Source organism: Myotis yumanensis, unplaced genomic scaffold (genome assembly GCF_028538775.1).
Source record: "Myotis yumanensis isolate MYYU_CA2020_CCGP unplaced genomic scaffold, mMyoYum1.0.hap1 SCAF_13, whole genome shotgun sequence".
Classification (NCBI taxonomy): domain Eukaryota; kingdom Metazoa; phylum Chordata; class Mammalia; order Chiroptera; family Vespertilionidae; genus Myotis; species Myotis yumanensis.
In genome coordinates, this window is record NW_027223764.1 from 5,898,524 (window position 1) to 5,925,371 (window position 26,848).

Consider the following 26,848-nt stretch of genomic DNA (forward strand, 5'->3'; position numbering starts at 1 on the left):
CATCTGGAAAGACTGAGGTTGAAGACAGTGCCTGGCAACAGATTTTACCTGTATCTATAAATCCCTTCAAAATATGGCTTGGATCCAAAAGAGCCCTTGATAGCCTATTATGCAGATGTGTGGGACTGATGTTACTAAGGGAAGTCCTTGGCATTTATGCCTGGAAGCATATAACAGGAAGTACTGTTAATGGATCCTCCTGTCTTCATCAACAGAGATCATCTGATGGTCCTGATAACCAGAAATTCCACTTTAGGGAAACATCTTTGGGCTTCAAGCTTTGGATCTGACAATGGCCAGGTCTCTGGAATTAATGCCTACTCCTGAGAGATGTAAGTTGTACAGACTGTCCGTCTCTCAAATGCATTTGTCCAGCGGCTGTGCCAACAATCTTCACGGCTTTTCAGCTTGCTTGCAAACTCATTTAAATGTGTATATGTATATATGCATACACATGCAGGCACATGCATTTATTCATATGTGTATACACACATTTTTTACTACAAGTATCTTCAAAATCTGAGTTATGGCTTTGTATATTATTTTAGCTTTTTTATTCTTTTACGGTATAAAACTTTGCATTAATATTCCTTTAACATCTGATAAAAACATCAAACTTGTGAGCTGAACCAAAGTACATTTTCTGAGAATTTGGTCAATGTATATCTAGGAAATAGAGACTTAGGAAAGTCTCCATCTGGCTAAAATTCAAGCGAGAATGAAATGCTTTCAAGTCCCTGCATTTTTGTCAGATGATTTTTTAAAAAATATGTTTACTACCATTTTTTTTCACGTATTTTCTACAACCACATGTAAAAATAGGTATAAAATAGCTTTTAGATGCGATTTGATAGCTGAGTAGAAGGTAGTTGGAAATCAGAAATGGGAACATTTTGGTAAATGATCTCTCTTTTCAAGATTGCTTTCTATTTCTCAGTTGGGTTTTATGATTTTAGAAAGCATTTTAGAGTTTTAGAGGTTAGTTTATAAGCATCGATGAATAACCAGAAGACTTTTAATAAAAATCATTAAAATGTTATCATTTTAAATATCAATTAAATACCTAATTTAAATTCTTAATTGAATTTTGTCTTTTACAGGTGATTAGTTCACAAAATATCTATTGTTTTTATTAAGCAGTGATGAAAATTTGTAAGTATCATATGATGGTCATAAGTGTTAGTGACGTAACCTATTGCTTCTATAAAGTGAATCTTTTAATCATGCCTATTTTTATATTTAAAAAATGTGAAATGTGTGCTTGTCTTAAAAAGTAGTCATCTGTAATCCTCCTCCCAAATGCTGACTCTTTTGAAGTCATTTTTGGGTGTGGTTTCTAAGCCACACTAGTGAAGGCCCAGCTGTTTTAGAGCTGTGTCTCAAATCCGCCCCCACCAGCATTTCACCCTGTACCTATCACCCATCTCATTCTGCCAAGAGGTTTTGGCAGTTTCCAAAAACCAGTTAGGTCCACAAGACATGGTTCACTCTTAGAAATAGCCAAGAGACTATGGCATTCCACTTTTTCGCTATTACCAATAATGCCATCAACATTTGTGCAGATGTTTTAGCATGGACATTCGTTTTTGCTTCTCTTGGGTACATATGGAGAAGTGGAATTTCTGAATTATATGGTAATTTAATGTTTAACTTTCTGAGGAACTGCCCAACTGTTTCCAAAGGGGCAGCACCATTTTACATTCTCAACTCACAGGTGATTTCACAAAGAGCCTTATCCAGGTATAGTGGACAGTGAACTGCACATATATAAAGTATACGATTGAAGCTTTGACCTATGTATACACCTGTGGGACTGCCACCGCAATCAAGATTAATGAACATATCCATCACCCCAAAACTTTCCTCAAGCCCCTCTGAGGTCATCTTTCCCACCCCACCACACACCCCGGACCCCTACCATCCGCAAGCAATGACTTTTACTTTCTGTCATATATGGTTTAGTTTGCCTTTCTAGAATTTTACACAAATGGAATCATATGGTATGTATCCTTTTTTGTATGGCATTTCCCCCACCAAGCGTCATTATTTTTAGATTTTTCCATATTGTTAAATATATCAATAATACATTATTCTTTTAAATTGGTGGTGTTGTGCCACAATTTGCTTCTCCAGTCAACTGGGTTGTTTCCTGTTTGGGGATGTCACAAATAAAGATGCTATGAGCATTCACGTAGAAGTCTTTGCATAGGCCTTTGCTTTCATTTTTCTTGGGTAAATACCTAGACGTGGAATGTTTGGGTTATATGGTAGGTATATGTGTGACTTCTAAAGAAACTTCCAAACTGCTTTCCAAAGTGGTCGTACCATTTCCTAATCCCACCGGCAGTGTGCTCTCGATATGTTTCTTGGATATTGTCTACGTTTTGAGATTTCATGCTGTGTGTAGGTCTGTCACTGTGCCCACTGAGGGAGCTCTTTCAATCTGGAGATCTGCTCCTCCATCTGGGCCATTTTCTTGAGTTATATCTGTGGTTTCCTCGCCACCGTTTTCTCTGTAATGTCCTTCTGGAACTCCTATTACTTGGACTGAATCTCTATTTTTCTCTCTCTCCTATTTTACAGTTCTAATATTTAGAAGACTTTCTTGACTTTTTCTTCCAACCCCCTTTTTGATATGTTTTGTTCCTACTTTATTTTCATATTCCAAGCTATGTTTCTTGTTTTATGGATGGGATAGCTACTTTCTCTCTTTCTCTACGATAATTATAGTTTTTAAAAAGATTTATTCTCTCTCGTCTTTCCCCTGAATTTTGACCTTAGGTTTGTCGGGATCTCTCATGTTGGAGGCATTCCTGAAATGCCTGTGATCCTGGCATACCTCTCATATTTGAGAGGGAGGCATCAAAAGCTCTCAAAGCTGGACGTGTGTGAAAGGGGTCCGTGGACAGTGTATGTCTCTATGAGTAGGTAGGGGTGCTAACTTGGGGGAACTCTGAATGTTACCTATTGTGTTTGGTTTTAATTATGTAATTGGAGGAGATGCTAAAATTTTCCAGGACAGCTGACTGCTGGCCTTCTGAGCACAGGGAGGGGAAGAGGTTTCACCATTCCAGACGCAGACCCTCACCGCACTGTCTGCAAAGCCCAGCTCAGCCAGTGGTCCCTAATCCACAACCTCTGTGCCTCCACATTTCCCACGATAATTTCTGGCTTCCTGGGGTGGTGGGAGGGCTGTCTCCAGCCCTTGCCTGCCCCGTGAAGGTGAGCTGGCTTCTTCTCCCCAGCCCCCAGCCCCCAGCTGCCTGCATTGGGGCTGCAGCTCCTTCCTCTGATTAAGTCAGTTTGTGCTTTGCCGTCTGCTCTCAGCATGGCTGAAACCTCTCTTCCATTATTGCCCCCTTTACATACCCCTTGTCCTGGTGGTTTTGTATCTTAGTATAAAAATAACCTTAATTTCAATGTCTTTTCTGTCACCTTAGTGTCGTTGCAGAAGAGAGGGGATAAATATTCTCTTGATCATCAACGTTTTTGTTGAGTGTTTACGGTGTGACAGGCACTCTTCCAGGTGCTGGTTCAAGAGGGAAGGAGGTTCCTTGCTGACCTGTGCGTCAGATAAGATGGTGACAGAACTGATGCCCCAGGTGGGAGTCACTGTGACCCTGCATGAGCAGTCCAGTGGGGGTGGGGCTGGAAGTCAGACCAGAGGGAGTTTAGGAGAGTGGGAGGAGGGAAAGGGGAGACAGTGAGCAGGGACAACTCATTCGAGGCACTTTGCTAAAAGTGCTTGGTGAAACAGGGCAAGAGAACAGTCTTTCTAAAAATTTTACTTATCGATTGATTTGAGAGAGAGGAAGGAAGCAAGCGAGAGAGAGAAACTTGTTGTTCCACTTATCTATACATTCATTGGTTGATTCTTATATGTGCCCTGACCAGGGATCAAACCCACAACCTTGGCATATCAGGATGATGCTCCAACCAACTGAACTACCAGGCCGGGGCCAGAGCTTTGTTTTTGTTTGAGATTGGATACATACGACTATGACCACATGCTGACAGAATGAACCTGCCTTGCTTAGCACGGATCCCAATATAGTCTAAAAGTACATAAAGGTTTCCCTTTTGGGGTATATCTTCACGATGCAGCATGGCACAGGACAGAGCGCTATACCAGGAAGGCCACCTGCCAACCACCCAGGAAACCGAGCAGCAGGCCTGGCCTGTCGTAGCGAAAGCTTCCTGGGCCTCGGGTTCCTCACCTGCAGCATAACAGGCTGACCTCGCAAGATCCCTGCGCTGGGATGTGGCCTGAATGTGTGACTTGCAATGCAAGGGAGATCAAAGGTGGGAAAAGCAGTCCTCTTCTTGCCTTTTCCATGGGAAATTCAGAGTTTAAAGAAAGCAAAACTGATGTAGAAACGAGAGCTTAAACATTTATAGATTAAACCCAGCAGAGATTTTGACCAGTTTCCAACTACCGAATCCCCCTCTCCTGATTTAAAGGTATATACAACTGCAGAAATGTTGCCACACAGGAAAATATAATGAAAATTAAACTCACCTATTATCCCATCACCTAGAGGTAAAAATACAGGCATCCCTCCTCGGAGATACTGTGGACTGGGCTCCAGACCACTGCAATAAAGTGAGGATTGCAATAAAGTGAGTCATACTCTTTTTGCTGGTAAGAGGGTCTTGCCTTCAATTTATAAAAAACACAACTTCTGTGAGGCACCATAAAGCAATGCATAATAAAATGTATGCCTGTATTAGTAACAATCGGCATAGTTTTTTACTGTATTTGGTAACATTTGGCATAGTTTTCGACTCTATTTTCTCCTCTCCATGAGAGAAATTTTTCTCTATATTTGTATCCTGCTTTTTTTCAATGGAAGCTTCATCATAAGCATTTCCTACATCACCAAACATTCTTTACACAGTTTTTACAGCTGTTCAATATTCCATCACAGAGATACACTACTGTAACTTCGTCATTCCAGTAATGGGCATTCATAGCTACCATAAATACACTGATAGAAGACGTATTGCGATGTTCAACTTTGCACATCAATCTTTGCATCCCTTATTCTCTCCTTGGCATAAGTGACCATTTGTAGAATTATTCACTGGGTATGAACATTTTGAAGGCTCTTACATATGTTACCAAATGCGCATCTTGACACACCAGCCTCTCTTGCCTTCCAGAGAAGTCCTAAGTTTACTTGCCTCTCTTCATTCTGCTTGGCAACCGCATCACTATCACTAACCCTGCCAACTTTCTATAGTTTCTTTATAAAAAATGTCACTTTTTACAGCGCACAGGCTAAAGTTTATTATCTGTTGAAACAACATTGTGGGGGGAGGGTAATTCAGATGGGAGTAAATTTTTGTGTGCCTACATGTGCTGGGCACTGTGCCACAGGCTCTCTTGTTTATTGCTTGTGAATGCCACACCCTTAGAATGCAGGCGGCAACCTTTCCTTGTCCAATCCCATGAGGCTGTGGTAAGGGACACATAGCTGGTCTGCTATATGGCCAGCATGGGTACCCAGATCGCTTGACTCAAATACAATTTACTTACCTATTCTACTATACCTCACCTGCCTCAAATGGCCTAGAATATTCTTTATAAGATACTCTAAAATATACTTTAAGAGACTCTGTAGTATGATTTGCACATTACCAATATTTTAAAGTTTCTGACTAGAATAAAAAATATTAAACTATAATCAATCAACAATTTTCTCTGAAATTCTGCTTTACCAAAAGACATCTTGGTCTCTTGCCCCATGCTTGGTCTGCATGAAGGCTGTTCAACCAAAGGGGAGAACAGTAGGGATAGGAAGGGGCCAAAGTGCCATGTTCTCTTTTTCCCCGGACGGACTGCCAGTGTTCGTGAAGGGCTGAGAGGCTCTACAGAAAGGGGGTGATGCCGCTCGGATGGCAGGCATGGTCAGCCCACATGCAAACCACAGGCGGAGCTGAATCATGCTCCTCAATCTGGGCAATTTTCTTGAATTATATTAAAAAATATTAAGTTTTTTGCCACTAGTGAGTGGCAATCCACCGAAACTAGGTTTCCTCCTAATGTGCAGCCAAGGTTGAGAACCACTGCTCTAGGGGCAGGGAGGCTCTGCACTTGTCTTCTATCCACTGCACCTGGAGGGCTGGCTCTTAGATCTTTACACACAAAACAAGACTCTCCAGCAATTTCAGGACAGTTTTTTCGGTCCTGAAGCAGTTTAAAGCAGGGGTCTTTGTTTTTGTACTTACTGATAGACTCACAGGACAGCAAGCGTGATTGAAGCTGTTCTGTTTTCACTTTATTTCAGAAAGTGCTGGCCACCTTCTGAGCTCAGGAGGCTTTCACAAGCCTGTCCTGGACCGCACCAGGGGTGTGTGTGTGTGTGTGTGTGTGTGTGTGTGTGTGTGTTTTCAGGGTGGCAGGGGTTAGGGTCGCTGGTCATTTCCTGGGGAGGGACGCTGCACAGATTCCTCTGCCATTGCTGTGAGGATGCGGGGCTGACCGCGTCTGGATCCAGGGCTGGCCCAGAGTTTAAAAGTCTGACTCGTACAACAGGGGAGACCGCTGCCTGCGGTTGAAGTGTCACTGCTCGGTTCCATGACAACGGAGTGGAAGCTTCGTGCCCCCGCCCGCCAGCCACACACACAGGGGCCGTTTCTAAAATCGAGCTCCAGGCCGGTCCCATCCCGCTCCCGCCGACACTCACTCTTTCCTGGTCTCCTGCTGAGCCGCAGGCCGCGCCCGACGCAGCGGGAAAGCGCCGGGGAGATGCGGGAGCGGCCGGAACCCCGCAGGGACCCCCGCCCCGGCCACGAAGCCCCAGGGACCCCGGAGCCCGCAGGAGCACGAGGCTCGGAGTGGCTCGCCGGCCCGTTCGGCCCCGCACGTCGCCAGCCGGGCCGCGCGCGCCGAGCTCGCTGGACCGTGGGCGTGGGCGGGGCTTGCTGGGCCGGGGGCGGGGCGCGCGCGGCCGTGGGCGGGGCTTGCTGGACCGGGGGCGGGGCCGTGGCGGGGCCGGGGCCGGGGCCGGGGCTCGGGCTGGCCCAGACTCTGACCCCGACCCGCGCTGCCGCTGTCCCGCGGAGTATGGGCATGGATTCTGGCGCGTCCCCATCACTTATCCTTTTCCTTCCTAGAAGGAAACGGAGGGTTCCAGCCCCAAGTTAGACAAAATACTCCTCCTGCCGGCATTTCCGAAGCTTACACGGTACAGAATTAGCAACAGTGGCTATGCTTTTTCTGGGTCATCTTATACCAGGCTTGGGGCTAGGGGCTAGGTGCTAGGAATACAAATAACCATAGTTATTACCAGCCTACTCTACAGATGCAGAAACTGAAGCTTGGAAAGATCAGGATTTAGTCACTCACACAACTAGTGAGTGACAATCCACCGAAACCAGGTTTCCTCCTAAACATCTCTTGAGCCCACCCTGCCTCCCACCCCTTCATCTCCCCGCTCAAGACTGCTCTAGCCTCCCAGCTGCCCTCGTCTCCAGGGGCCCGTTTCTGTCCTCCTTCCATCTGTTCTCCTCATGATGTGAGGATGTACCACTGGAGATGGTGGGTGGTGGGCTCAGGGAGGGTTCGCTTGGTCATTGTTTGACATTTTGCATATATTATTAACTTTTTTGGGTGCATTTAATAAAAATGTTTTAAAGGAAAAAGTTGAGCTTTTGAGCTGGATTGTAACCCTTTCCTAACCATTGTGGAGTTGCAGCCCCAAACCCCTGTAACCTTCAGGACCAGAAAAGCCTGTCCCAGCAGCAGAGAGGGAACGTGCTTAGAAAGACTCGGAGGAAACTGGCCGTGAGAGGGGAAGGCTAGCGAGAGAGAGGAGACGCAACCCCAGGGCCAGAGATGGGGTGAATTGGGACTGAGAGGGTGGGAGGAAAAATTAGCAGAAGGGGAAGCTCAGCATAGAAGTTATAAAAGAAAGTGCCAGCTAGTGGAAATATTGCAGAAGGGTGGGTGAAGGGGGGGCAATGACTGGGGATCGGTTTAGAAAAATAGCAATTAGCCCAGCTAAAAATAAAGACCAATTTAGAGACAAAGCCAGACACACAAGGAGAAAAATAAGACTCGCCAGAAAGGCAATTCTTTGCAAAGCAAAGGCTCAAGAAAATGGGGCTAATGACATCCCTCCCCGGGATGTTGTGCAGAAGAAACGAGATAATAGATTAGAGGGGGGCGCACGGCGCGGAGCAGATGACTTGGCGGCGGGAGAGGCAGAATTCAGAAACGGAGCGCCGGCGAGCGATGAGCACGATGGCTCTACCGGAAGGTGTGCCACGTGTCCCCAAAGTTAGAGAAGTGTCCCCGGCCAGTCTCCGCGGGAAGGAGAGGCACCACTCTGCGGTGGAATCCATGGGGTTCCTACAGAATGGCCCCGGGTCCGCCCCCGGAGCCTCCAGGCCGAGGGCAGAAGGCGCCCACGTTTCAGCATCGGCGCAGTGCGCCAGGGGAGAGGGCGCCCGCCCGCGAAGGCGCGGCTCATTCCTCTTGCGGGAACCGCGGCTCGGACCCTGGCGATGCCCCACCGGCATTTGCGGCCGTGCCCGGCGCCCCCAAAGAGGCACGCGCGGGAGCGCTACGATCCAGGATCCCCGCGGGGGTGGGGAGGGGCGGGGAAGCGAAGGTCCTGGACCGCACCCAGGTTCTGAAGAACCGCGAGGCCTCCGCATCCCAGTCTGTAACCCTGGAGGGGACCCCGCTTGCCGCTCCGCGGGGAATTCCTGCAGCACCCTCCCCAGGAAATGCAGTCACCCCAACACAGAAAATAAAGAGGCGGGGACAATGGGCAGAAAGTTAGGCGTCGACAAATGGGATGCAGATTGCCCGGGCGCCGCGCCGTGTCTGGGGGCTGCAGGGAGAGGGCGCCCCGGGATGGACGCTGGAGCCGGGAGCCGGGCGGGCGGGGCCCAGGGCGGCATCTCCGCGAGTCCAGGAGCGGCGAAGGGCTCCGGGGCGCGCGAACCGCTGGGGCAGGGTCCTGACTCCCGGGGCGCCGGCTCCTTCCGGGCGAGCATCTCCATTCCGGGCGCGGGGCCGGTCCCGGCGTCGGGAGTCAGCCGCGTCCGCCCTGGCCCCCCTGGCCCGCCCTGGCCCCCCTGGCTCCCCTGGGCCAGACGGCGGGGCCCCCGCCGGGGTGGGCGGGCAGGGCACACGGAGCGCGCCACGCGGCGTCTGGGGGGGGGGGGGGGCGGGCGGCTGGGCGGCGCGGAGCCGGCTCCTCCTCTCCTCGGCCTCCTCCTCCTCGTCCTCCTCCTCCTCTTCGCCTTCCTCTCGCTCAGCTGCCGCGCGGCGGGCCGCTCCTCCTTCCTCGCCGGGCGCCCGCGGAGATGTTTAACCGCGCGGTGAGCCGGCTGAGCAGGAAGCGACCGCCGTCAGGTAAGCTGCGCCCGGGGCCCGCGGGCGGGGGGTGGGGGCGCCCCCGGGGCCGTGAGGAGCCGCGGAGCATCCTCCCCTCCCGCCTGGACTGGGCGCGGCTGGGCGCTGCCGTCCCGCCGAGAACCCCGGCTGCCCGCGCCTCTTCGCCCAGCGCGTCCCGCGCTCCTGCGGTTCCAGCCGCGGCGGGAGCGCAGAGCCCGGAGGCGCCGGGGAGGAAGTTCGGCTGCAGGAGGAACACAGCAGTCTTCTTGGTAGTGATGGGGAGGAGAGGAGAGGCAGAACACCCCCGAACTTTGCATTCCGTGGGGGCTCTGGCTTCCGAGAGCAGAACGTCGCGCGGGTCCCCGGGCGCCGGAGTTGCCTGTCGGCGCTGCGAGCGCTGGTGCGGAGGATGCCCGCAGGGCGCCCCGAGGCGGCGCGACCTGACCGCGGGCATCCGACTGGGCATCTGGGCCTGGCTGCCGGCGCCCTCAGCCCCGAACCTTGCGGTCAGAATGTGGGGCGCGAGGGAGAGTGACGATCAGGGTGGGTGGAGAAGGACCCCTCTGTCGTTCGCGCCAGGGAAGCGCTGACATCAGGTACCAAGGGTTCGTCTTGGCTGTCACTCTGGACCAGCCTGAGCTACAATTTGAGGCGACCCGATAGGGCAAAAACAAAACAACACACACACACACACACACACACACACACATACACACATACACACACATACACACACACACTGAAGATGAAACCATGTCCTTGATTCCAACCTTTTGGTTCGTAATAATAGCTACGCCCCTTTGAGTGCTTCCGGTGGGTCCAGGCCTGCGTTCCCCCTGCTCTGTGAACTGTCCCTTCACCTTTAGGACAGCGCTGTGCCATACGTATGGTCCCGGCCACTTCTCAGCCCAGGGAACTGAAGCAGGAGCTGTTAGGTAACTTAGTTCGTGATGAAGAATCCAGGTTTGCCTGGCTCAGGAGTTCAGAGGCTTTTCTGCTGCCTCCCACTTCGAGAATGACTTCTGCATAGGAAGAGTCTGTGCATGGTCCCTACCCTCTTTCCACCGAATATCACTTTATGACGGGCCTTGTGGTTAGAGGGTGACCTGGACCCAGACTGGCTGGGGCCTGAATCCTATCTCCACCACTGAGGAGCTGGGGAACCTCTCTCTGTCTGTGCAGATAAGGATCTACAAAATGGAATAATCATAGCTACCCCCCCCCCTTTTTTTTTAAACAAACATCTTTTTTTTTTTTTAAATTGATTTCAGAGAGGGAGAGGGAGAGAGAAACATCATTGATGAGAGCGGATCATTGATCGGCTGCCTCCTGCATGCCTCTAACTGGGGATCGAGCCCACAACCCAGGCATGGGCCTTGACCTCTTGGTTCATAGGTCGTTGCTCAACCACTGAGCGAGACCGGCCGGGAATTTCCCCTTTTTGAGCACTTAACTGGAGCTGATCTCCCCTTCGTCTGGTTATGCAGATCATTTCGTTTAATATTCAGGACAACCCTACTAAAGTAGAACTTTACAGGGTTATTGCAAGGCGCTTATATGAGTGGTAGTGGTCATGGAAACATTGTCGTGTGGACTGTGGGCCAAAGCAGTTCCTTGTGTGTGTTCATTTTAGCCATTCCCTCTTGCTGGATGTTCACAGACCTGGGGAGCAGCAGTCAGAGCCTGCACTCTGGAGGTAAACTCCTGGCTCCCACCTGATTATCATTTAGTGACTTTGAGCAAGTTACTTGACCTCTGAGCCAACTGCTAAATTGTTGGGAAATTGGGGAGCTGGTTGCTAAACCATACCTAGCTTGAAATGGGCTATTGTTGGATATTTATATCATGGAAATGGGCAAATGCTAACAATCAAGTCTCTCCCCTTGCATGTGGGCAGGTTGCACCCCAGAAAGGTTGGGGGCAGTTTTAGGGACACCAGTGGGATGTACCCCTTTCAGGACTACGCATTTGAAGCCTGATGAAATGTGGTTAGGTCGCTGGTAGAGAGATCAGTAGCTAAAAAATCATGATTTGGTATTGGATGCCTGGCATCCAAGGGCCTGATTTCCTTATGCTTTTTAGGTTTAAAGTGCCCCCCCCACCCATGGCAAAGGACAAATTAGGTCCTGCCAGTTTGGTCTCATCCAGCAAAAGAAGGAGCCAGTGAGAAAGGGATGATGTGGGCCCCGAGACAAAGGTACTTGAAGCTAGCCACCTGATCCATGGGACCCTGTATTAATTGTGTGTGTGTGTGATTCTTTTTTAAAATTTAAAAAAATATATATTTTTATTGATTTCAGAGAGGAAGGGAGAGGGAGAGAGAGATAGAAACATCAATGATGAGAAAGAATCATTGATCAGCTGCCTCCTGCACGCCCCACACTGGGGATCAAGCCCGCAACCTGGGCATGTGCCCTTGACGGGAATCAAAGACACTGTCTTTAATCGAAGACACTGGAGGGTTTGGTATTCCCAGCCCCTAATTCCAAGGTTTCAAGTGGGATTCCCTTATTCTCCTTCCCGAGGTTCCTCAAAACGTGTTCAACAACCACATGGGGGCAGAGGGGGAAGGAGCTCTCTCCAGACCCTTCCGTGCAGTCCTGGGGACCGCAGCCCTCCAGATTCTTCTCATGTCCCTGAAAGTGTGAAGACCCCCTGAAGGATCCTGCCCACCCACCCTGTCCCCCCGCAGCCACCTACACTATTGATGGCAACTGTGATGCTGCTTAGTTGAAAAGCAAAGCCAAGGCCAAAGCCACAGCCCTGTGACCTGACCGAGTCCCTAGGGGCGGGAGGGCGGGGGGACCGGGCAGGGGAATCCCCATCTGCCAGCCAGGCCTCTCAGCCCTCCCCCGGTCCTGTTATGCATTATCCCATTAAACTTTTGGGCTCAGATTCAGATTTATTGCTGGGCTTAAGTTTTTATTTAAAGAGGACAGTTGACATAGCAATTTTAATGTCTTTGTTTTAACAACCCAGCAGCAGAGCAGTCTTGGCGCCTGGGACACTCTCCCTGCAGCACGGCCCTGGCCCTGGTCTTGGGGTCCAGGGAGCGTGGAGCAGGGACACAGAGAGGCCGGGCTGGGCTCAGGGGCGTTGTTGATTCAGGCATGGTCAACCTACAGCCAGTGGAGTCCCGGTGCCAGCTCGGAGCACCACCCAGGGCGGCCTGTGGACGGGTGGGTGGAGGAGCTCGTGGTGCTTTATTGACTTTCACTGACTTGGCAGTTGAGCGGCGGTCTCCTTTCCTCACTGTTAGGAATTTTGGAAACCCAGACAGGTGCCCATTTCCTGGGTGAACTGAGTCACTTCCCTCCTGTGGTTGAGTAATCCCCAGTCCCCTTCCCTGCACTGGGCTCTGGGAACTTGCTGTTTAAATTTTACTAAATTTACTCTCACCAGCTTCTTCTGCTTCCCCCAGATAGCTCTCCCCTACAGCTGCCCCAGCGGTGGCTGTGGGGGCCGAGGGGCCCCGGCCGGGGACAGTGGCAGCTCCTCGATAAGGACTGTCAGGAGGCGTCCACTGGGCTGAAACAGCCCCTTGCAGACTTCCGGAGACAAATGGCCCTTCCAAACGAGTTCCCATCTCTCGAGGGCCCTGCGTGTGGGTCAGCTTTTCTCTCTCCTCTGTGGGGTGCTCAGGGACCCCTAACCTGGCCTGCCCAGTTCCATTCCCCCCTCCCAGCTTTGCCCCTGGGTGGCTAGACATTCCCACCTCGGTGCCTTTGCTCCTGAGGGTGTCCCCTGTCTGGCAAACCTGCTCTTCCAGGCCTCCTGCCGCCCCCACCCCTCTCTCCCTGAAACGCAGCCTGTCCATGGCAACTTTCCCTGGGCAGCTGCAGAGGCCCCGGGGCAGGGACTTGTCCGGAGCTGCCCATTTCCAAAGGGACAGAGCAGGGACCTCAGATCTGTGACCCACCTCCAGAGCTCCCTCACACAGTATCTATTTAGTCATCTCATTAAAATATATTTAACCCGGCCGGTGTGGCTCAGTGGTTGAGCGACGACCTATGAACCAGAAGGTCACACTTCGATTCCTGGTCAGGGCACATGCCTGGGTTGTGGGCTCGATCCCCAGGGCAGGACATGCAGGAGGCAGGCGATCCATGATTCTCTCTCATCATGGATGTTTCTATGTCTCTCTCCCTCTCCCTTCCTCTCTGAAATCAATAAATATATTAAAAAATAGATATGTATTTAGAGAATGAAGATGGAGATGACTTTTCTCTTTCCTTTCCTGCCTCCCTCCCTCCCTTCTTTCTTTTCTTTCTTTCTTTTTTTTCACTTTCTTCCTTTCTCCAGATGGGACGTTAAAAGCAACGCCATCATCAACCATCTTTATCATTCCACAGATGCCAGGATGCCTTAACTCCCCAGATAGTAGGGAAGATATAATCTCGTGTAGAGAACTATTGTGCGACACAAGAATCTTCTACTGAAAGGCCCTGGGTGGAGGAGAGGAAGACCTGCCCTGCTGTCCTCCCTTCTGTAGCTCTGGCATTTTGCGCCATGTACATAAATGTTATCTCCTATTAACAAAGGGAAAACCCCACCCAAATCCCAGACCGTCTCTCCTCTGTCCACACAGCTTACTTGGTTTTTCTTTTTCTTTTTTTTTTTTTTTTTTGATTCTTACCCGAGGACATTCTTTCCATTGATTTTTAGAGAGGGGCCGGGGGGAGAGAAACATCGATATGAGAGAGACATATCGATTGGTTGCCTCCTGCACGATCCCTGAACCTGAAAACCAAGGCATGTACCCTTGATCCGGAATCGAATCCATGATCCAGCATTAGACCACTGAGCAAAACCAGCCAGGGCTCACTTGTTATTCTTCTTCTCATTTCTTCATGGACCAGTGAGGAAAACTTCATGCCTGCCTGTGGCACTGCCGGCAGATGGCCATTGGGGAACTCCTGGTCGCAACTTCTCAGTTGATTTTCAGTTCTGTGAGAAAAGGGGGCCTGCCTTTCATTTTTTCCGTCTTTCACAGCCCCTTCCTTTCCAGGCTCTCCAGCCAGACAGCCTCAGGTTGAATCCTAACTCGTCTGCTTCCTTGCCTGCTCCTTGGGAGCAAGTTATTTCACTTCTTTGTGCCTCAGTTTCCTCATCTGTAAAATGGACCAACAGTGCACCCGACCTCCAAGGGTTGTTGGGAAGTTGAGATGGGATCTAGTAAGTGCTCAGGAAGTGCCAGCTAATTTTACAACTGCCATTCTCCTCTCTGCTTGCCCCCAAATGGCAGAAAGACACAGCTCTTACTCTCAACAAATGCACAGTCTACCCGGCTGATACTGGAGGGAAAGTCACTTATGTGCCTCGAGGTAGGGGGCGAGGGAGAGTGACACAGATCGGGAGAGCGAGGGCCCCTTTGTGAATAAATATTGGTTCCGGTGGAAGCACGGGGGCTTCTGGAAAGTGAAAACCATAATGACAGGGACTTCGCTTTCACCCCCGAGACGGGCTCCTGGGGGCAGGTTTATTTTCTCTGGGCCTTTGCCTAGAGAGTGAGGATTCCAGGGAGGCTACAAATAACAGCCCGGCCGTCGTACTTCCTTCCCTCTGGTAGAAACTAAAAACCAGTGGCCATCTGTTGTTTAGTCCACTCAAAAGAGGATGTTGAGGTTTGTTTTTCCTTCGGACCCAAGGGTGCTTGGGAGCCCTGCAGCCCCGGCCTGTCTCACACGAAGCGCCTCTGAGAAGGCAGCGGGTTTGGGGCTGCCTGGACCTCCCCCGGTGGACCCCGGAGCATGGAACGTAAGGAACGGCCCCCCTCTGTGGCAGGTGCCCTCGGTTCGCCCGCCCCCCGGGTGCTGGCAGGGCGGAGAGGGGCCGGGGCCGCGTGGGGTGCAGGCAGGTGCACAGGTGGCCTTTGGAGGCACAGCCTGAGCGCGAGGCTTTCTCGGTGGCCTCGGGCCTCCTGTGAAACTGCCGATGCCGCTTCTGAGCCGAGCCAGCCCTCCGCACACTGCCCGCGCTGCTCTTTGACGCTTGCTCCTATTATGATTACTGCACACTTTTTTATTGTTATTCTTTTCGGCTAATTGCAGTTCACGCTAACCTCCCCGCCCAGGGAATTGCGTGCCTGATGGGTAATTATTCTCAGAAGCTAGAGACTGGAGCTGACAAACGCTTAAGTGATATTTAGAAGATAGAGTGTTTCCATGACCCAGTTTCTCCAGAGCTTGCAGTAGATCACGGGTCCTAATGAACCCATTCGCTGCTCCGGAGTCGGGGTGACTTTTTAAAATATGTAGCATGTTTGATGTGGTGGAGGTGATCTGGGGTTTCAATACGTTTTGTGAGGTGTGTACTTTCCCTTGAGTATCTTAAAGGAGTATGGTGTATGCACACGTGTGTGTGTGTGTATGTGTGTGTGTGTCTGTGTGTGTGTGTGTGTGTGTGGCACCAAACCGCTTTAGAATTTAGGGTTAACCCTCCTGTCTTTTCCTGGGCTTGAATGTTTAGTTTATTTTCTTTAATGTGCTGTGGGTTTTAGGGGTAATTGGGACAGGTCCTTTGAGGTTGTAAGTTGACTCTGCTGTTGAAGGCACTGGATTTTGAGATTTTTTTCTAAAATATTATGTGACTTGGGGAAGTTGTCCATGCAGGATCACGGCCCAGACCTTCCTGCAGACTAGCAGCAGGAATCCCTACCGTGAGCATTCGGTTGTGATGAGCGTTCCAGATGCCTTTGGAATATGGATTTCCAGGGCAGTGGTGTGCGGAGAAGGTCTCTGGTAGAGGTGACGTCATGGCAGCTGTAAATAATGCATGGCACCATATGCTGCCAGCACCCAGCCTCAGCCATCTGCACCCGGAGGCCGCGCCCTCTTTGACACAATGGCTTTTACTGAAGCCAGAAACCACACGGAGCAGCATAAATGTAGATGGAAAGTGTACGTACATGTGTTTGCATGTTAGATGGTGCTGGTACAGTCTCAGGGGAGTTTTTGTCTGCGCGGAATTGGGCTCTTACCCAGTTTTCTCAGGCCTCTCCCCGCAGTGTAATTGTGATCATCACTTGAGGGCCGTCACGTTCTGGCCTCTGTGAGTGTGACGATCAGCAGACATCAAGGATAAAAATGACAGTACAGCCTGGTGCTCAAGGGCAGGCACTCTGGAGCAGGACTGTCTGGGCTTGACCATGATTCCATTTCCTAGCTGGGCCACCTTGTACGTTACGGTGCCTCAGTTTCCTCACCTGGGAAGTGGGAATAATATTAACCACATCAGAGAGTCATCATGAGGAGAGAATGACTTAACCCATGTGAAAAGCTCAGGACATGGTAAACAACGTGTTTATTATTAGCTAATGACAGGTTAATCTGAAAATAAACTTACTGAAAAATAAGTATTGTGTCTGTAAAAATTGAAGGTCTAAAATGCTTTCAAGAGCCCAAGAGGTACAGCAACCATTCTTTTTTCATTACAAAAATGTCCTACAATTGAACTAAAGAACAACAAAAAGTAAACAGAGCTGGACACACTTAAAACAGATGTTGTCACCAACAGCTCCTTCTTAGCTTGAGGTTCTTAAGAAAACAGGTGTAACTTCTCTCCCTCCGGTGCATTCCAAGCCCACCCTGTGGAATCCATCTCCAATGGACACTTTTATCAACGAAGAAGGAGAGAGGAGTCTCAGGCCTTTGTGGCTCCAAGTGCCAGGTGTTGGGAAGCCGGGTTTTGCTTTATCCTTAAGTCCAGAGAGCAAACCAGCTGGCTATGGGGAAAGGTTATTTCTATCTCCTGTGCATTACTGGGTTGACTATAACATTTAAAGTGAACTGGGATGGCTTAGGAAGCCTTTTGTTACCTACACCAGAAAGTAGCGGACGTCTGCTGAGCAGGGGACAGACCCCGAGTAACGGAAATGCTGAGGTTGGGGGCGGTCTCTAGGGCAGCGCCCAATGGAGTGGACCTCTGCTCAGTCTCATCGGAGGTCAGGGATAACGGCTTGGAAAAGAGAGACGCTGTTCAGGAAATGGAGTTTGCAAATGCTGATCTGTCCAGATCAATGGATCGATCTATATTAATACCAATCAAGAAGGATTATAGGAAAGAAGGCATAACCCAGAGCCTGAGTCAAATCGAAAGACAATCAGGTTCCCTCCAGCCGTTTCTTAGCTGGGTCACCTCTCCTAGGACATGTACCCTTTGCACCTGTATTTCCCAGGCTCTGTAGAATAAGGCGCCTGGATTCCATGAGTGGGTTCTGAATTATAAAACCTTTTGTTCAAATGAAAGCTGTTGCGGAAACCTAACATGCAAAAGGGCTGGAATATGGACTAGAGGGCGAGGGGGCGGTAGCAGCTGTCCAGGGTGCGGACAGCTGCCTCCCCTCTCCGTCAACCACAGCACTCTTCTAGGTGAATGGGACTCCACCGCGTGTGTACATTTGCATGATAGCACGTCAGTGAAAACCCAAATGGTGGTTTGGTTTATGATGGAAAAGAATGTCAAGAGTTTTGGAATCCTTTGAGGTCAGGGTTGAAAACGCAGGGCCCAACCGGTGGTTCTGCAACAGGGAGAGACACGCGCAGCTGCCTGAGGTTGTTCCTGGAGCCGCGAGCTTGTGTCTCTGCATTTATTTACTCAAGAGGGGCTCTGCTGGGGAAATGGAGTCAGCTGACCAGCTGCGTCCTCCGGGTCAGGAACAGAAGAGTAAATTAGTGAGGTGCCCGGCAGAACGAACGCTGTTGCAGAAATGTCTGATCATAACGCTCGTTTAATTTGATTTACACTTCGCTGGGAAGAAGCTCCGTGTTCCGCGGCTTGCCACGCCAGCTAGCCTTTGCAGGGAGTGCAGGAAACTAATGGAACAGCCGCGAACTGAAGATTCACTTGAGAGAGGCGTCAGATCCATTTGTGATGTGCTCGCGTGAGTTCGCTTCTCCATTAAAGGAATGGATTTGTCCCAAATCGTTCCCGTCCCGCACCCCATCACCAGTGCGTATCGAAACACAGCCTTCCGTGGGGGTCCTGGCTTCCGCCTAATTTAACCCAAGTCAGCCCGAGGCTGTCTAAAATCCAGGTAGTTTTCCCAGCTGCTGGGGGACGGAGCCTCGGCTGCTTGAGAAAGTAAAGCGTGTGTTGACCCCCAGTAGAACACGAGAGGTCACGGAAGCTGAATGACTGCTAAGTCCAATGTATTCTGATACAACTTTCCTCCCCAAACACCCTAGTTATTCACAGGTCAGCATTTATAAGGCTCTTTCATTTATCCTTTTCAAGTCATTTGCTTGGCTGATTTATTATTTATTTTTCAATCATAGTTCACGTTCAACATTATTCTGTATTAGTTTCAGGTGTACAGCATAGTGGTTAGACAATCCTATACTTTACAAAGTGTTCCCCCCAATTTGGCCGATTTCTTCATTGAAAGCTTATTTCCTCCTAGATTCAAACTTTTCTTTGTAGAAACATGTCTCTACTTTGAAAGGAAAAAAAAAAGGCAACGGAGAAAAAAGTATTAGCTACAAAAATAGTTCACTCGATACATTATTTTAAGGAAGGGGAGAGAGGAACTGACATTTGTTGGGAGCCCACTGTGCGCTTCCAGGTGCCCCTTCCTCTTTTAATCCTTTGGGGAACCGGAGCTACGGGGGGTTGTCTGTATTCCATGGTCGCACAGCTTGAATTGGCCAAACTGGGTGTGAAACCTGGGCTCATCCCAGTACATTCCACGGTTTCCCTCGACTCCAGGAGGGGGCCGGATCCTGTAGACGGAGACGTGTTTGTGGTGTCACTTCCTCCTTCAGGCAAGTAGCTACAGTGTGCGAGCTGGAGATCCCCTGTGCCCCACCCCTCAGTAAAGGGGCTTTTGAGGTGCCTGGAGTGAGAGAGGGCAGCAGATGGGCGGGTACAAAGAGTCATTCAATCCTGCGGTCCGCGCACGCAGTTAACAGCGTGATGCCGAGCCATGCTGGAGCCTGGGGAAAAAGGAAAAATCGGTAATAACGACCCCGCCTTTATTTTCAATGTTGGTATTTTGCTCATTATGGAATGTTTTGCATTCATTTTTATTTTTTCAAAATATTGCATGAAAATGTCATTTATCTTGATGCCCGAGTGTTTTGGCAGCCCCTTTAAATTTTGCACCTGTGGCAGGGCCTTCTTTGCCCCAGCCTAGCCCCGGCCCTGGTACATACTGTTATTTGTGAGCCAGGCAATGAGCTACATGCTGGAGACACAAGATAGAGATACACAGGAGCTTTCAGATGAGAAAGAGTCCGTTAAGCCAATAGAAACAGCTCAACATGATCATTATAAGACAGAAAGTGTAATGGGCAAGGAGTCTCTATTGAGCCCAGGTGCCTGGGGGGTGGGGGGAGGTGAGACTTTCGGGCTGCCTGCATTTGGCCGGTGGACACATGGGTGGGGGAAGGATGTAAGGGGAATGTCAGGAAATGACAAGTCTCTTCATCGCTCTGAGCCTCAGTTTTCCTCGTCTGTACAATGGAGGGAATGGTAGCACCTCCTTCATAAGGCTGTTTATTGTCAGGGCTAGAGTGAGTTCACCGGGTTAAGTGCCTACAATAGATTCTGGCACCTAACTTAGAATCTGTTAGCCACAATGGTGATGATATGCAGATATTTCTAAACGATAGTGTCCATGGGTCACACACACAGTCTACACTTTGCTTTGCAGACATCCACGACAGTGATGGGAGTTCTAGCAGCAGCCACCAGAACCCCAAGAGCACAGCCAAGTGGGCGGCCTCTCTGGAGAATCTGCTCGAAGACCCGGAAGGCGTGAAGAGATTTCGGGTTTGCCTTTTTCATTGAGGTTTAGATGGGTGTGTGGGGAAGCACAGGCCAGTTTTTAACACTGTCCCAACTCAAGATGAAGAACTTCTCACCTGTCAATGCCAACATGGAAAGTCATGGGTAGTCATGGACCAGCAGTGAGGGCCACACACAGGGCGTTTCTGGGTTTCATATAGCTGAATGGGAGGGGGTGGGACAATGGGGAAGACATACCATGTTCATTGACAGGATCTACAAAGAATGTCCAGCTCTGTGATACCTGGGAGGGACAGTCTGCATCTTTCTGATGAGAGGGGTTGTTCTTTTGTGTGTTGGGATTATTAACAGGGTAAGACAGGCAAGACATCAGCTGGCAAAGTTGAACTTCAAGAGGAAGCTGATGGATGGGGAAGCATCAGTGCTGCCTAGAAATAACTTTTTTGGCCACCAGTAACCCCAGGTGTCAAGAGAAGATTGTGTGAATTTGAAGAGTACCCTGTATCTGCCCGAGTTCCACCGAAGTCTGTCCTTAAGTCTGGGGTCTTAGGAGGGGGTGGCAGGCAGGGCTACTAATATTCCTGGACACCAGGCCACTGTGAACTTGGTCTGGATCTCATGCAGGACACTTTTCTGTGCCACGAATCCCCAGTATCTGCCAAAAGAGAAATATATACACCTCCAACTTAAAATAGTTTTCACCATGACCTTTTTGGACATGCTTAATATATTTTCTTTTGTTTTGTTTAAAAAATGGGCCTGATTTTAGAGGAATGTACTTTGTTTAAACATTGTCTGGAAGGAACCAATATATCTTCCACTTTAATTTACTTTCTGGTAATTTATTGTTAGCTTAGAATTGTGAGGAGATGCTTGCTCCTTACTCTTCCTTACAATGTCAAAGCCATTACGTTCAAATGCATATGAAATTCTAGCTTTAACATTAAACAAAAGCTTTGTTTTTCAGGGTGGACTTTCCATGCTCATGTTTTGGATTTTACCAAATCAACCCTTGAAGGGAAATGTTTGTTTGTTTTTTAAAATAGAATACTGTTTTATGCATTCTTTTTTTCTCTGTATCCATAGGAATTTTTAAAAAAGGAATTCAGTGAAGAAAATGTTTTATTTTGGTTAGCATGTGAAGATTTTAAGAAGACACAAGATAAGAAGCAGGTATGTCTTCCACTTTGTAATTATATTCTCCATAATGTTTTTTTCTGTCCTTACAAACTTACAGCTGCCTTTCCCAATATATTGTGAAATTGCCTAAGGACATCTGATCCCTATTGGATTAGGGGGAAGATTTAAGCTTCAGATCAGGTATCCTGTGTTACTCAAGTATTCAGAAATTTAAAAGGAGGGTGCCAATCCTTGTTTAAATGGAGCTGTGCAAATGGACAAATACTTAAAGTAAAAATAACGATTTGTCAGAGTTCATCACCACGTACGATTTTTTTCTTCGTGAATAAGCTATGTGGCTGCTCCCCCGTGTTTGACATGTCGGCGTTTTGTACAGACGTAGTAAAATGACAAGCAGATGTGGCGATGAAAGCAGTGTGTCTCGGATGGATTGTCAATTATTCACTACATCTTTATGAAACATCCTGTAGTTGGCAGGCATCCCACATAAAACGTTTCTGACTGTTCTGGGTAGATATGTGCTCTTTGTAGGCAGTAGCCTTTCATTCCAATGTCAGCCAGTATTTTTACCATTGAAGGTGGGGTGTAAGGGGAGGTGGAGGAGATTATGGGGAAGGAGGCCTGTGGATTGGGGGTGTTTATGAGGCCTGTGACTGTCTATTTCTTTCTTTCTTTTTTTGACTGTGTATTTCTAAGAGGCTACCAGCTAAATGCTTACAGGGTCCAGGAAGTAATGTACATGAGGGAGGCTTTTGGTGTGAGGCTGTAGGGAGTGGTGAGGCCTGGGGCCATCAGGGGGCAGCTGCCCTGGCTCCAGGAGCTGCAGCTGGCTGCTGAGCTGACTTTGGCAGTGAACGCTTTGGGATCTGTGGCTCCTGGGCTTCCCCTGCTTCAGGTTCTGCCCACTTGGGTCTTCACTTGCCCACCCTTGCTCCCAGACACCCAGGGGCCTTTCTTCCTAAGGCATTTCTCTCGTCTTCAGCCCAGTGCTGCCTGTTTCTCCAGAGAAGCTAAACATTTGGAATTTGATGTGAACCGTCCAGTATTGTAGAATTAAAAAAAAAAAAAGTAAAACCTTGCCTGCCAAACAAAACACATCCACGGGCAGATGTGGCTGGTGGGCTGCCAGTTATTGCACATCTGTCTCCAAAAGCTGGAATCCAGCAGTCATCACGTGTTTGCAGGCAGCAGCCTGGGAAATGGCCATTGGTTTACTCAGAGGCTCTTCTGGACTCGGACACACTTTCCCCACGACGGGGCGGGCGGCCTTCCTCTCTGCAGGGGCAAGGATGGGTTCTGAGGTAGCGTCCCTGGAGCTGGAATTGCCCGAGTCGGCCTAGAAAGCCGTCCAGGACACGGCCATGGGCATGTACTTTTGTCGGCTTCTATTCCCTGGATGGCTCTGCCTGAGCCTCCTGGGTGGTGAATGGCCTCAGAGAGCAGGAGAGAGGGCCTGCCTCGGAAAGCTAGGGTGCTGGCTGCAGCCTTTCAGGCAGGAGTGCCCCCGGCGCCCAGGGACAACCTCCCATCAATGCTGGATTGTGCCGTTGATTTGTCCAGCATCACCTGAAACCCTAGCTCAGAGTCAAGCAGAGAAACAGATGCCCACCCCTCTGCCTGCTCTTTCTGTGTTGGAGGTGAGAGGGGCCTAGAGGTTGGCCAGCCCACCCATCACTGGGCAAACCAAGAAGTTGAGGTTCCTTTTTGGCCAAGCTGACACTTGGACCAGCGCCCCGAGGCCACCCCACCGTTTTCCCTGCAGACCATGCTGGTGTGTCCTTCAGTTCGGCTGAGCTCACCGATCTTTGTGGAGTGCCTGCTCAGGGCCAGGCCTTGAGAAAAGCACGAGAGACACACAGGGACAAGACAGATAAGCTTCACTGGGGAACAGGCGCTGGGAAGGGAAGCCGCTGGTTAAGCCTCTGCAAGTGAGCCTGGAAAGGGAAGTGCAGGTTCTGGGAGCACAGGCCACGGCAGTCTGGGAAGCCCCCAGGGGAAGTGACTTTTAAGCCAACATGACAGGGCAGTGGAGTTTGGGGCTGGGGTCGTGTTCCTGGAGGAGGGGGCAGCATGTGGGGAGGAATTCCTGGAGAGGAGAGTGAAGGTAGACCAGATGGCTGACGGTCATGCTCTGCTGTGCTCTTTGGCCTGGCTCTACCATCCTGGAGGCTGGCGGGCGGGCGGGGCCACACCTGGAGAACCTGGGCACCGAGGCGAACACTGGAAAGCCATGTGGTAGGTTGCATTAGCCCATCCACATCCTACAGACAGAGCTTCCAGAATCCGGCAGCCCCTCTCGGCGCCCCCTACACCGCCCCCCAGACTATGAGTCCTTGAAGGTTTGTGTCTTTCCGCCTGGAATGTGCCTGGTGATTGCTCCAGTGCAGTGAATGCTGCCTCGCTGTCGGCTGCCTGAGGAGGCGGGCGGTCCTGGAAGGGGAAGCATCCAGGCGTCCACACCTGTCTGCATGAGCCTCAGGGCGACTCCCCTCCTCCCAGGGGCTGTGGTTGGAAGGTGATGCAGCAGCTTGCCCACGGCCGCCAGTGTGGTGCAGACAGAGCTGCGAACAGCCAGGATGCAGACCGGTCTCTGACTCCAGGGCCTGGGAAGTCGCTAGTATGTCTGGCTGCAGGGGAAGTAAAACCTCGCGTAAGTTCGAAGTCACTAATTTAGAAAAGCGGAGGAGGACCTCAGCACGGGGAGAAGTCGGCCCAACTGAGTTTCACAATCAGACTTACGGCACCTGGAGTTTGGTGAGGGTTCATCTCTACAGTGAACTGAGGCGGTTGTGGGATCACGGGAACCTCACTTTTGCCTCCATTACTTTGAATGGGACCCATACTGGTTGGCTTGCCGTTCTTTTACTAGGTTCATCCAGCCGGCTCTCTCCTTAGCACTTCCTGACTTATCTGGTCTCTTGTATAATTTCTTTATTCATCTTCTGATTGTTGGCTTTCCCTCTGTATTGCAGGCTCCTAAGGTTTGCGATCTTTGTCTGTCTTCTCCCCCAGTGTATCCATGAGCCTGGGCCAGTGCCAGGCACACAGGACTTCCAGCTCTTTCCACTCAGGTCAGGTGGCACCTGAGGGCCCCCCGTGGCTGGGGAACTAGCCCCCCTCTCTCTCACTCTGTGCTGTTGTTGCAGCCTTGGACTTGAGAGTTGAACATGAGTCCATCCTGCTGGGGCTCGTATACTCAGAGGCTCCGAACAGTGGGAGCTGTGTCTTCACTGTCCTCCGGGCCTGTGATTCGCCCCCGACAGGCAGGAAGCGCCCCTTGGTTTGGGAGGGTCTTGATCTCTGCATTTCTGGTGGGGATGCTGGGGCTGTAGGAACTTGTGAGGGTGATGCCCCCTACGCCACCCCCCGTGGGGTTCCTGGGGAGGTAGTACCTTCTAGGTGTTCAGCAGGCAGCATGCAAAACAGCTCCCTCCCTTTGCACTGTCTTTGTGGTTTAACATTTTTCTGTCAAGTGCCTCTTCCCTGTGAATTAGCACGTGAGCTATATCTACCTTCTACAACAAAGCAGCATTTACATTTTACAAAACCTCAGAAAAAAAACTCCAGCAAGGTGCTCATTCTTTGGCTACTCCTGAATTCATTCATTCATCCATCCATTCATTCACTCATTCCTCAGCACATGTCTTCATTGCTGTTAGGAATCAGTATTTTATATGGAAGCTAATTTGTTTTCTTTTGGGCCAGTTGACTCTGTGCTGAGGATGGACATGGATAGGGCAGCCTGTACAGACTTGTGAAAACCAAACTGAGAGTGGGCGTGGCAACGCGGTGGGGTGGGACGAGGTTTCTCACCATCAAAGCTCTGAGAGCGGCTTGCACTGGCATTGAAATAGGACGAAACCTTTATTTACTTTTATGTATTTTAAGATGTCTTTCTTAACAATTAGGTTGTTTATTCCTCTTTGCCTTCTTCTTCTTCACTGTTTTCCTGGACACAGTTCACCTGGTCCTTGATACTTCCTCTGTCTTGCAAGTTTTGGCCTTCTCTCTTGGTTGGCTCATGCCTTGACATCTTGAGAACAATTATCCACTTCAGGCAAATGAGCACTCCAGTATCAGCCACCATTAATCCCTCGCACAATTTTAGTATGTGGGCTGCCGAAGCGAGCATGGATAGTATCTTTTAGAGTTGACAGAGTTATGGGGGGGAGTCTATCTTATTTATTATTGTTATTGTGTCTTACTTAACACTAAAACTCGATCCAGGATTTTAGAGTGCTTGATATTCTTATTGAAAGTAATGGTAAAGGTTTTCCTAAAAGTCTGAAACACCACCTTCTTTATTTAAGAAATAAAAGTATTTAAAAATTCCAAAAGTGACATGTGCACTCCTCAGATGAAATCCATTCATTCACAGGCGGATGCCATGGGCAGGGCCGTTCCCTTCGCCGCTCAGCACCCTCCAGAGCTCCCTCTGCGTCTTTCCAACCTTCGTCTTTCAACGTGGACTTGGCCGGGTCCAGGCCGAACTGCTCGGAGCTCAGAGGCTCTCCACGTGGTCTCCATGGAGGCCTGCCCAGCGCCTCCATCCCTTCCTTCCTTCCTTCCCTGCTCATGTATCGTTTTCAGATGTTGTCTGCCACTTCCTCTTCCTATCACCGAGGTTTCACTTACTTACATCCTGTCTGCTGCATTTTCATTATGAAAATATGTATTGTTTGTTGTCTGCTGCTGAGCCAAAGAGAGCGCTCCAGTTACATTTTTCTTCTTGCACCATTTTTCCGCTTTTCTTCTCTTCACAGTCCTTTAAAGTGCTTCGTGATGCGATGTCCCATGGGCTCAGACCTCTTAGCTCATGGCTCAGCCCGGGTTCACCTGGGGACAGTCCTCCGGGGCCCTCTGACCTCAGCTCCCTGGGTCTTCCTGGGCCACCACTGGCCATGCCCTTTGCCCTCTCCTGCTTCCTGGCCCCAGGTCCTCTGTCCTGAGTCACTCGCTCACTGCCTTGGAGCACGGTGGGCAGTCGCCTCCTGAGAAAGGGGACACGGAAGGTAGACGTTTAAAGATCTTGTTGAATGAAAATGTGATCCCCCGCCCGCCCACCCCCCGACTCTCCCACTTCATTAATAATCTGACGGAGCATAGATCTGAATGAATTCTAGGCCGAAACTCACTCATTGTTCCATTGTCTTCATGGCTGTTGAGAATCAGAATTTTATATGGAAGCTGATTTGTTTTCTTTGCTTTTTTTTCTCCCCGAAATAGTACAGGATTTTCTTTTCACCACCAGTGTTCTAAAACTGCACAGTCGGAAGGGCAGGCTTCCTTCACCGTGTGGGCATTTTGTGGAGACAGTTAACCTGGGAGCTATAGCTCTGGACAGTGTTCTCGAGTTATTATCCTTATTTTTCATCTCTTTGGCTTTTGATTCCTACTTTTCTTTGGAGGTTTCAACTTTATCTTCAAATCCTTCTGTTGAAATTTTTTATGCTTTTTTTGTTTATTTTCTCTAGACCCTCCGGTGTCTTTCTGGTGGCCCCAAGCCTGAGATGATGTTTATAAACGAACACATCTCCGATCAGCTGAATGGGGAGACACTGGCTAGGGGTTTGTATGCAGAATTTCACTCAACCCCTCCATCTGTTGGGC

General features: G+C 49.8%; 1 protein-coding gene across 4 annotated transcripts in view; it reads left to right on the forward strand.

The window, feature by feature from the left end:
• Window positions 1-9,270: 9,270 nt before the first annotated feature.
• The window catches only part of RGS10 (regulator of G protein signaling 10), a 33,322-nt gene continuing 15,744 nt past the window's right edge, over window positions 9,271-26,848 (forward strand). Inside the window, exons 1-3 of one of the 4 annotated variants that reach the window (XM_070431794.1) lie at window positions 9,271-9,370; window positions 20,004-20,122; window positions 21,185-21,271. In XM_070431794.1, coding sequence (XP_070287895.1) covers window positions 9,322-9,370; window positions 20,004-20,122; window positions 21,185-21,271 — 255 coding nt within the window. In that variant the 5' untranslated portion in view covers window positions 9,271-9,321. Of the gene's footprint in view, window positions 9,371-15,041; window positions 15,110-18,208; window positions 18,234-19,259; window positions 19,306-20,003; window positions 20,123-21,184; window positions 21,272-26,848 lie in introns of those variants that run through there. The other 3 variants (XM_070431797.1, XM_070431796.1, XM_070431795.1) reach the window with 3 other exon arrangements.